Here is a 10,817-nt window from a genome sequence, read left to right as displayed (position 1 = left end):
GGTGGCTCAGTCGGTTAAGCGTCTGCCTTCAGCTCAGGTTATGATCCCACAGTCTGGGGATCGAGCCCCACATCGGGCTCCCTGCTCAGCGGGGAGCCTGCTTCTCCCTCTCCCTCTGCCTGCTGCTCTGCCTACTTGTGCTCTTTCTAATAAATAAATAAAATCTTTAAAAATAAAATAAAACCCTGAATTATAACACTATCATACCTATTAGAAAATTATAGGGCAGTGGATGGCAGGGGGCTGGAGGGGCAAACTCAGAGTCATAGTGCACTGCAGTGGAGCTATTATTGGCCAACAGGATAGTGATGACCTCATTGTTGTGATGACCTCATTGTTGCTTCCATAATAAATCACTGTATTAGCTGACTTCTGACAGGGCAGGCTGTGTTAGTTATCACAGTATTTCAGGATGCCCTGGACTTTAACTCTCTCTTGGCCAAGGCCTTGTTAGGACCCCTTTGTTTACCAACACCCTACAGTATGTGCCAGGCTCTGTGCCGAAGGGCAGCAGAATATGCCACCCCCAAAATATGCCTCTTGACAGAGGATTATTGAGCTAAAGTCACTTGAAAACAGCAGGTACAAGAAAGGAACTTTGACCTCCCCTTTACTTCCTGAAATCAGGAGATAAACATCCCATGTGAAAGATGGTCTCTCTATACCAGGAGGAGAGAAATGTTATCACCAGAAACAAAGAGTGGAGGCCAAGAGAAATCTGTACAAATAGATTTTGTTAAAATAATTCTTATCTTTAGTCTCCCCATTTATTTTAGTTATTTTTCCACAATTGACTCTCTTTGTTTAACCTAGTATATAAACACTTAAGCCTGGCCACTTCTCTGGGTCTCCGTTTTCCTGTGGGGGCTCCCATGCACACGTAAAAATCTCCATGCTTTTCTCCTATTAATCTGTCCTATGTCAATTTAGTTCTCTGGCCCAGCTGGAGACCCTAAGAGGATGGAGGTGAAGTTTTGCCTCCCTACAGTGCTATGGTCTCTGTATGTCACAATCCCATGGGACCCTGCTTTTATCCCCATTCTCTACATGATGAGACTGAGACCCAGAGACATTGAGGGCTTTCCTGAGGTCAAATAGCCAGTAAGTGGCAAAATCTAAGTCCGTCTGAGTCCCATGACTTTCTGCTACAATGTGCAGAGTAGTGAGTCAGATAGATTCGAAGAAGAGACCCTTGGATGGGCCCTCCAATGATCAGTACAAGTTTATCAGACCCAGGAGGAGTAAAGGAGAGAATACAGTGCTGAGCACCTCAAGGTTGTAAGATGGGGTTGAAACCCAGGTCTCAAGGGAAACAGGGGTGAGGGAAGAGGCTGCTGTAGGCAAAGGCCAGCTCACAAAGGTCCCTAAATACCAGGCCTGGGGTCTTGGAACTTACCCGGGGGGTGGGGGGTTCCTGGGTTGTTCTCAGCTGGGGAGATACAGTCACTCACTGTTTGAAATCTGGGGACAGCATGGAGGCTGAATTGGAACAGCAGTTCCCAGCATGGGTGTGGATCAGAATCATCCAGGCTGCTCATAAAACACACCTGGAACCCACACTCCAAATGTGTGATTCAGCCAGGCTGGAGAGGGGCCCAGGGATCTGCATTTCAACATTTTCCGAGGGATTCTGATATGAGTCATCACTTGAAGAAACACCAGTAATCCAGAGGGAGAGAAGCAGCAAGGAGACTAATTATGAGGTTGTCGCCAGAGACAAATGATGAGTCCTGAACTCCAACAGTGGTAAGGAAAATGGAAACAGCCTCACTGCTCTGGCAGGATAATGTTTTTATAATGTTACCCTTTGTTTTTCCTTTTTCTGGTAATTCATCCCCCAGCCCCTTTCAAATAGCTAGTCCCTTATGTGCTCATTGCCCCTTGGGAGTGGGATGTGACAGGACAGAAAACAAGTCTCTCTGGTATGATGTATTGGGCTTGTTTCAATTAATACAGGAGTTGGGGGTGGGGGGCATTATAGATGAATCATAATTGGCCACGAGCTGGTAACTGTGGAAGCTGGATGATGGCTGCAAGGGATTCATTATAGAATTGTTTACATTTGTCTTTGTTTCTAAGTTTTACTTAAAAAATTTTAAGTACTGTTAGATTTGGGTTCAAAAAGGACTTAGGGATGAGAGACATCTCAGACATAGCTGAAAAGTTTCAAGAACCTACATGAGCTAGAGGAGATAGGGAGGCTCTGCCAGCAGGATACTTCTGCTGAGGAGAAAAACTCCTCTGATTTGTGTATTTGGGAAGAATACAGTGCATGCTCTGCTCAGTTCTTCTCTTCTTCCTCTTCAGATCTGCCATATCCACTGCCCCGCAGGGGCTCTGGAGGGAGGCCTACCCAGTTGAGCACTGCCATGACTGGGGACAGGGGGTGTCTACCGAGCTCAGGGATTCAGTTGCCCACACTGGGTGAATCTCCACCCTGGCCTTTGTCAGCAATAAGGCAATGTCCTGGCCTTCACCTGCCTCTCCTTTGCTTCATTTTCCAGTATGTTTAGAACCCTCGTCAGTAAGACAGTGCCAACTTTTGGGGGTCCTCCAGAGACCCCAAAACGAGGGCTTCCGAGGTCTGGAGAAAAGGGAGTGTAGAAGAGGAGGACAGAGGGGAGTGATGAGAGTTCATAGAGGCTGGAGTACAAGGCAGAAAACCCAGGAACAGAGAGGGAAGCAGCAACCCCTGTCATGGAGATGGCTCTGAGGAGCATCCAGCCAAAAAAAAAGACCTTAGCTAAGCTCAGCAAGATTCCCACAGGCAAGAGTGGCACGCAGCAGGAAGAGAGTTGGGGTCTCTAGCAGACGTGTGAGTGAGAACAGCCAGGTCTCAACAACAACCAGTGGGACCAATGACATCTCCACAAATATCTGTGTAGACAGATGACATTAAGAACTAGATCCCCCAACACACACACACACACACACACACACACACACACACACACACTCACACCCGAGTACTAGATGAGGCTCCAGAGGCTAAACACAAGCCCCAGGGAAGGGGTAAAACCCTCCATTAGCTGAGATGAAGTTTCTGCCACTCCAACAGAATGGGAGTTCAAAATAGAAATTAAGTTGAGTTATTAAAAAACTTTAATTATATTTCTTACACAGATAAATTTATGATGAGAGATTCCTCCTTGCTGGAATAGATATTTTGGAAGCAGAATCAACAAGACTTGGAGGTCAGATGGATGATAGGGTGGTGAGGAGGAGGAAGTCTCTCTTCCTTTTGAGAGATTTGTTTCCCAAACACCCCAGGCTAATTCAGGTTCTTCAATACTGTCTGCAAAGTTTTCCCTCCTTCCCCAATGGTCTTCTCCCAGGGCCCTGTAACATAGGTTCAATTGTTCTTGCCTACTCAATTAATGATTAGGAACAATAACCAACTGCTCTAATAAAGCCACCTACTTAACTAGCCATTTTCTATTTACTACCTAGAAAAAGTATCTGTTAGAATTGCACCATGCAGACTCTACTATAGTCACTCTAACAATGAGGCCTGTAGGGCCTGGAAAAGGTCACAGCAACGCACTTCCCATCCCAGAGCACCTCCTCTGGGACCTCCCTATTTCATTCTTCCCCTGTGCCAAGGCTCCACCATCCTCACGGATGGTCCAAATCTCAACCTGGGATTCAAGACCTTTTCATGCTGGATCTGATCTCTCATCCTCTCCCACTTTATTCCTTCTCCTCTAAACCCTCTCCCCCTCTCAGGGGAAGTGGGGAGAGTCAGTCCCAGGCCCTCCTGCCCAAAGGTGCAAGCCCATTCTCAAGTTTAGAGGGAGGTGGATTGAGGGAGAAGGAACGAGACCTTCCCTCAAAAAGGTTACCTCCCTCAAAAAGTGTTAAGAAAGTCCTTAGTTAGGGGGTGCCTGGGTGGCTCAGTCAGTTAAGTGTCTGCCTTCAGCTCAGGTCATGATCCCAGGGTCCTGGGATGGAGCCCCGAGTTAGGCTCCCTGCTCAGCAGGGAGTCTGCTTCTCCCTCTTCTTCTGCCTCTCCCCCAACCCCGGCTTGTGCTCTCACTCACACTCTCTCTCTCAAATAAATAAATAATCTTTAAAATGAAAAATTTTTTTTAAAAAAAGAAAGTCCTTAATTAGGCTGAGGCCCAACTCCAAGACTCAAGGGGAGAAAGGGGCCCATCAGGATGATGTCATCAGTGTCACAGTAGATTAGCCTGGTAGCCAAAGGAATGGTGATTTGGTCAAAACTTCCTATAAAATAAGTGTGTTCAGAGAGTGACATACCCCTGAAGCAAGACAGTAAAGGTGTTTTTTTTGTTTTGTTTTAAAGATTTTATGTATTTATTTGACAGAGAGAGAACACAAGTAGGCAGAGAGGCAGGCAGAGGGAGAGGGAGAAGCAGGCTTCCTGCCGAGCAAGGAGCCTGATGCGGGGCTCGATCCCAGGACCCTGGGATCATGACCTGAGCCGAAGGCAGCCGCTTAACCGACTGAGCCACCCAGGCGCCCCGAAAGACAGTAAAGGTTTACTACTGCCCCTGCCAGAGGAACACAAACTATTCCTAAAATTTGGTATAGAAGGAAAAGCATTTACTAGAACTATAGTTGTCTATTACAGGCCAACAACTGCACCCATATGCTCCAAAAATGACCACTCTGAAAAAGTGCCCACACCTGGGGTCCTTACCAGAATAAGTTTGCCATAATGCTCTGTCATTCTTCAGGACCATCTGTCTTCTCCATCAATGAAGAGAATGTGGCATACGCACACACACATATATATACATATATATATGTGAAAGAAATATATATAAAATACATTAGTATAAGACTATATATTATAGGGATGCCTGGGTGGCTCAGTTGGTTGGGCAGCTGCCTTCAGCTCAGGTCATGATCCCGGGGTCCTGGGATCAAGTCCCGCATCGGGCTCCCCGCTCAGCGGGGAGCCTGCTTCTCCCTCTGCCTGCCGCTCCTCCTGCTTGTGCTCTCTCTCTGACAAATAAATAAAATCTTTAAAAAAAAACAAAGAATATATATTATATGCAAAGCATATGTATATAATATATATAAAGGAATATTATTCATCTCTAAAAAAGAAAATCCTGCCATTTCCAACAACATGGATGATTCTGGAGGACACTCTGCAAAATGAAATAAGCCAGTCACAAAAAGACAAATATTGCATGATCTAACTTATATATGGAATATTAAGGGGGAAAAAAAAAAGCTGAACTCATAGTAACAGAAAGTAGAATAGTGGTACCAGAGGCTGGGGTGTGAAGAAAAAGAGGTTGGGTTTTTGTTTGTTCGTTTGTTTGTTTTTAAGTAGAATGGTGGTTGCCAGGGGCTGTGGGAAGGGAGGATGAGGAGTTATTTAATCAGTATGGAGTTTCAGTTTTGCAAGATGAAAAGAGTTCCGGAAAGGGATGAGGGTAATGGTTGCACACAATGAGAATGTACTTAATACCACTGGACTATATGCTTAAAAATGGTTTAAGATTGTTAAGTTTTATGTTAGGCATATTTTAACACAATAAAAATAAATAAATGGGAAAAAATACTATCTATCTTCTATTCTGGCCAAACTAAGAAGTAATGTTCATGTAGTGGGAATCACCCTGAATCCCTCAAATCCTTGATGATGGCACTAATCCCTATAATGAGATGAAGTATTTTTCATTTACATTCTTGGTAGTTAAGGAAAGCTCCAGGGCCATGTAGCCCTTCTTCTCAAAATAGCCCTTGTTCCCATTAATTAGGCTAATGTCATAATTCTGGCCTGTTGATATCAATAGCAACTCTACATATAACCGCCATACAGTTTCAGGGTACCACTGGCCCTGGCATGAGATATTGCACTCAAAACTTTTTCTAAAAGTTGTACCATGCGCATGTCTCATATATTCAAAAAAAGAGAGGGGGAAGCTCATTTTAACAATTAAATACATAATTATCACATTTTTTAAATGTTCCTTTGTGTACCACTCAAAATCCTCTCCTGCACATACAACTTTTGCAGAAACACTGACCTAGGATGTGCCCCAGTCATCTCACCATCACACTAGCTGTAACTGTGTATTTAACTGTCCACTTTCTCCACCAGACTGCGGCAGGAGCGGGGTCTGAGCTCTGCTGTCCCAAGCACAGAACACTGGACTCCCCAGTCGACCACACGTTGCAAATAAAGACCTAGACCATTCCTCCACCCCTTTCACCTCAGGCCATCCACGAACCCACGAGTTCTGGCTGGCTAATGTTGAGCAGCCCCTTCGCCTTCCGTAGCCTCGATTTTGTCCGCCGCAAAATGGGAACGACCGTACCCGCCTCGCCGCGTGAGTGCGAGGAGTCAGATGGTGGGTGTGAAAGTACTCTAGAAGTTAATTAATTCATTCATCCATTCAACAGACAATTATTAAGCGCCCAGGGCTGTGCCGCGTGGTTACCACAACGACCACCCTTCCCCGGCGCAGGTCGCATCCCGCGAGTCCGCCAGGTTCTTACTCTCACAGAACTTTAAGTGGTGACCTTATTCAAAATGGCGCAGGCAGCCTCGGGGGCTAGTGCGGCGGCGCGGACGCCGCGCCCTATGACCTGCTGGCAGCAGCAGAGGGGGGAGCCGGGCGCCGCCATATTGGCTGTTGTCCTGCGAGGGGAGCGGCGGCGGCGGCGGCGGCGGCGGCGGCGCGAGTGGAGCGAGGGAGCGGCGCGAGCAGCAGCATGACTCGGAGGCGGAGCAGGCCGAGCGGCGGCGCGGGTCGGCGCGAGCGGATGCGGGCCGCGGGGCAGCAAAAGCCCCAGGCTCCCGAGCCCCCGCCGCCGCCGAGCCTGGAAGCGGGAGCGGGTGCAGGGCCCCCGGCGGCGCCCGTGGAGCCGGACCGCGACGGCCCCAGGGAGGAGGACGAGCCCAAGTTGGCGCCCGGACCGCAGGTAGGAGCGAGCGAGGAGAGTCCGGCTGCTCCGGCACTTTCCCCTCCCGGGAGCGGGGCCGGGGTGAGCTTGGGGATGGACCATCCTCCACTGGCTGGGGCTGAGGCTATCTCCCCTGAGGCGGGAGTGGAGGCTGGACCCTTCTCTCCAAGCCGAAGCATGGTCCGTCCTGTCCTGTGACCAGGGCTGCCTGCCCTCTCTCGCCGCCTCCGGGCTGGAGCAGGGGCTAAACCTTCTGGTCGTATACCCACACTGGGACTAGGCTGTGCTCCTGAGGCCACAGCTCAGCTCTCTGCCCTTCACCTCCCCCTGGGCCCACCTGCTCCCCCACCTACCCACAGGCCAGCCTGGGGCGCTGTGGCCTGGAAGGCTGCAGCCTCTTCCCTTTCCCCACCCTGGGAGCGGCCCCACCCTTTCCCCTCACTGCCTGCAGCCACTGCCCCCTGAGCAGCTGTGTGCCCCCAGCATATGTCTCCTGTGGCCTCCCGCCTCTCCCTGCCCAGAAGACTATTTGGTGGGGCGCCTGCACTGAAGCGTAAACTAGCAAAGCCTGCCCTTTCTTCCCTGTATACCTCTGACCAACAAGGTGGCCCACCCCAACCCTCAGATCCCTGGGTTTGGTGAATCCTGCTGAGAGTGAGCAGTAGCAGGACTCAGCAAAGCTTCCAGCTTATCACCTGGAAGAAGGTCACTTTCTTTTGAGCAAAGGAGATAATGGGAGGTACCCTGCTAGTGTTCACTGAGAGCCCGGGGTGGCATGAGCCACAGTTGCTCTGGGAGGGCTGGGTGGCTCGCCCTAAGCTTGCTCTGACAAAAGAGTTTTGAGTTGGTCTTTTGGCTGAGCCTGCCAAGGAAGGCAGGCTCCTGCAGGAGTCTTGGAGGGTCGGATGCAGCGCCGGATGAGGATGAGGCGTGGCGGAAGATGCGTTTGGCTCTGCAGACACTGCATCGGGCAGCAGGGGACTCTGGGAGGCTGGTGCAGCCAGAAGGCATGGCTCTTGACAGCCTTCTAGTAGAATCTCTGGAATTGTGCATGTGAGTGGGGATGCCATTTGGGGTACCATTCCCAGAAAGCCTTCCCTACCTTCCCAATTGCGTGAGGTGCCCTCTTTGTGCCCACAGCCCCTTGTGCTTCCTTTGGTAGCATTCCCCATTCTTCATTGAGACATTCTGTTGATGTATCTGTTCCCTGCACTGCACTGTGAACTCCACGGGGGCACAGACTATGTCATCTATCTCTGATCCTCCATGCCTAGCCCTGGGCCTTGCTGACACTGAGTAGAAATAACTAGGTGAATGAGAGAGAGAATGAATCCGTTGAGAACCTGTGCTTATTGTAACCCAGTTTCGATGCTGGTCTCCTTTGTGTTTCATATCACAATAAGATTTTTAATTAATGAAAATGTCACCACTTATTGAGTGTCAGAAGCCTCACCTTCACCCCCACCCCCTACCCTGGGATACAACTCACCAGGTTGGACTCCGCCCTTGCCTGGTCTGACTTTAGACCCTGAACCTGCTTCCCCCTCTAGCTTTGCTCTTTCTCTTCTCTGGGCCACCCTGGGAATGCTGTTATCCAAAAGGGGAGCATTAAGGTAGGGAGAGCCAGGGGAGCTGTTGTCTTCTCTCCTTCCCACTCACCAGCAACACTTTAGGGTCCCCTGCCACTTAGCTAGGCTATAGTATTCATGGCCAGAATTTTGGATAATGGTTTAACTATTTAGTTTTTATTTAGGACACAGCTTTCCTAAGAGCTATAAGCTTCATTATCTGCTCCACTGCTTGACTTGCCAGTCCATTAATTTATTCATGCCAGACACTTTATGTACCATACTTCTAATCTTCCCACCACCCCTTTTCTTTCCTCAGCATTTAGTACAATTGTGATGAGTTAACTATTGGTTTAATTATTGGTCTGCTTTTGCTACATAAACTCTGAGAGTGCAGGAACCACGTCAGTCACTATTGTACCCCTGTGCCTGTGATTAACAAATGTTTAATGAATGAACTGAAGGATATAAATACTATTTCCCCATTTTTCAGATGAAGAAACAGAAACTCAGAGCAAGCATTTGCTCAAATAACTCCCACTGTAGGTCAGGTGCCTCATGCCCCTCCAAAAAAGGACACTCTTCTGTACTGTGCTGGATTTAACAAGGCTTTTTTTTTTTTTTTTTTAAATACTATAGCCACAAAGAGGTGAAACAAACTGACAAACTCTCTTCTGATTGTACCCCACTTTTTTGCTGGGGAGGGGGTTTCTCAATGCCAGAACCAGGCTTTTGTGCCCTGGTGAAAAGCACCCGCTGAAAGGGTTGGGGTCATTGTTCTGCCCACTAGCGTGCCTTTGGTGAGGATCTGTGTCTCCCACTGCCACTTAAAATTCTCTGTGTACACAGAGTGGGTACGTACGTAAGGGGAAACTCAGTGTTGCAGGCCAAACTGAAGCCAAAGATGGCAAATAGGACCACTTGTAGTCCACAGATAGGTTCTAAAGTCCCAAGTCACACATTGTTTTGTTTTTGTTTTGATTTAAGCCAATTTTTTAAAAAACAAAAGATTCCCACAAACTGGACTTGTGCCATTTCTTAAAACTCAAAATCTGGTGCTGCTGGGCCCACATTGCTGTAAGGCAGTAATCTGCAGTCTCTGAATAGTGTCTGCCCCTGATATGAAGGACACCTGATCTGTGCCAGGCCCTGGGCTAGCTGGGAATGCAGAAGTGAATCAGATGTGGTCCCTGCCCACAAAGGGCTCATGGTCCAGAGAACATGTATACAGTAATTGCAGTTAGGCTGGAAGAGCCGTGATTCCTGAGTTCAGGTTTGAAGCCATGCTGGTTCCATCCAGTCCCCTTTGCTCATTTGCATAACTTGTTCACATATAAAGGCAGGACCTTGAGCTGGCCTATTTGGTATCCCAAAAGTCCCTACTTCCATTTGTTTCAGGTCACTAAACTATCTTGATCTGTTCCCTAACAATCCAAATCCTCATTTTCTAAATAAGACTAAAACAGTTACTGCCTTATTAGCAAAGAAAAAAAAACTTAACAAAGCAGCTGAATAAGGCAGTAGTGAGAAATAGTGTTTAGTATTCCAGACTTGGGGTGAACTCCCAAGCTCAGTCTCTGGGTTTGTGACCCTGGGCCTGTTTTTTTCCTCTCTCTAAGCCTCATCAGCAACATCATAAGAGAATGTGGAGCAACCCACGTAGCACCTAGTACATCGAGGCTCCTGAGGCAAGAGCAGGAGTCAGAGATAGTGGGAACTGCCAGATGGCCATCCAAAGCCTGAGTGTTCTCACCTGCCAATTCTGCTGTCTGTCTTTTAGTGTCTCTTGGACCACTCAGCCTGCAGTCCAGGTGCATACTCAGTAAACCCTCAGGAGACTTGCCAGACTGTAAACCAGCAGTTGGAGCTGTTTGAGCTCATCCTGCCCTTCCCATCTCTCATCTCTCTACAGCACCTGCTGAGTCCTGCCCAGCACAGTTTAGAGAGACTCTAGAGACCTGGTTCCCCACTGCTCAGAGTTAAACCTGCTCCCTCAAGAGACTGGAACAGAGGATCAGTCAGTATCTTTATTGAAACCATCTCATTATGTTTAATCCACTCAACAAGCATTCTGACCTCTGTGCCAGGGCCTTTATTTTGGGCACACAGATGAATAAGATAGTCCCTCTACCAGGGGACCTCCCCCTTAAAATCACTGCCCACCCAGCCTGGCCACTTTTCATTGCAAGTAGTAGGAGATGATACCGAGGGGGGGAATCCCTGCCACCTCTGGTTTTTCTCTGTAAGCCAATAGAGATTCACAATGTAGAAATGCTAAAAGGCCTTTGAAGATGAAGACTTACTTGCTAAAATTATAAAATTAATACCTGGTAGCCTGTTAAGATCCTGACAACCTTATAT

General features: G+C 48.2%; 1 protein-coding gene across 6 annotated transcripts in view; it reads left to right on the top strand.

Annotated features, from left to right (window-relative positions):
- Positions 1-6,659: 6,659 nt before the first annotated feature.
- FAM193B (family with sequence similarity 193 member B) overlaps positions 6,660-10,817 on the top strand; it is a 32,345-nt gene continuing 28,187 nt past the window's right edge. For 4 of the 6 annotated variants that reach the window (XM_032403839.1, XM_032403837.1, XM_032403838.1 and 1 more), the window contains exon 1: positions 6,660-6,906. In XM_032403839.1, coding sequence (XP_032259730.1) covers positions 6,697-6,906 — 210 coding nt within the window. In that variant the 5' untranslated portion in view covers positions 6,660-6,696. Of the gene's footprint in view, positions 7,942-10,817 lie in introns of all 6 variants that reach the window. The other 2 variants (XM_032403843.1, XM_032403842.1) reach the window with 1 other exon arrangement.

This window comes from Phoca vitulina, unplaced genomic scaffold (genome assembly GCF_004348235.1).
Source record: "Phoca vitulina isolate PV1807 unplaced genomic scaffold, GSC_HSeal_1.0 scaffold6, whole genome shotgun sequence".
NCBI lineage: Eukaryota > Metazoa > Chordata > Mammalia > Carnivora > Phocidae > Phoca > Phoca vitulina.
Note: the sequence above shows the minus strand (reverse complement) of the source record. Positions and strands in the feature narration are given on the sequence as shown.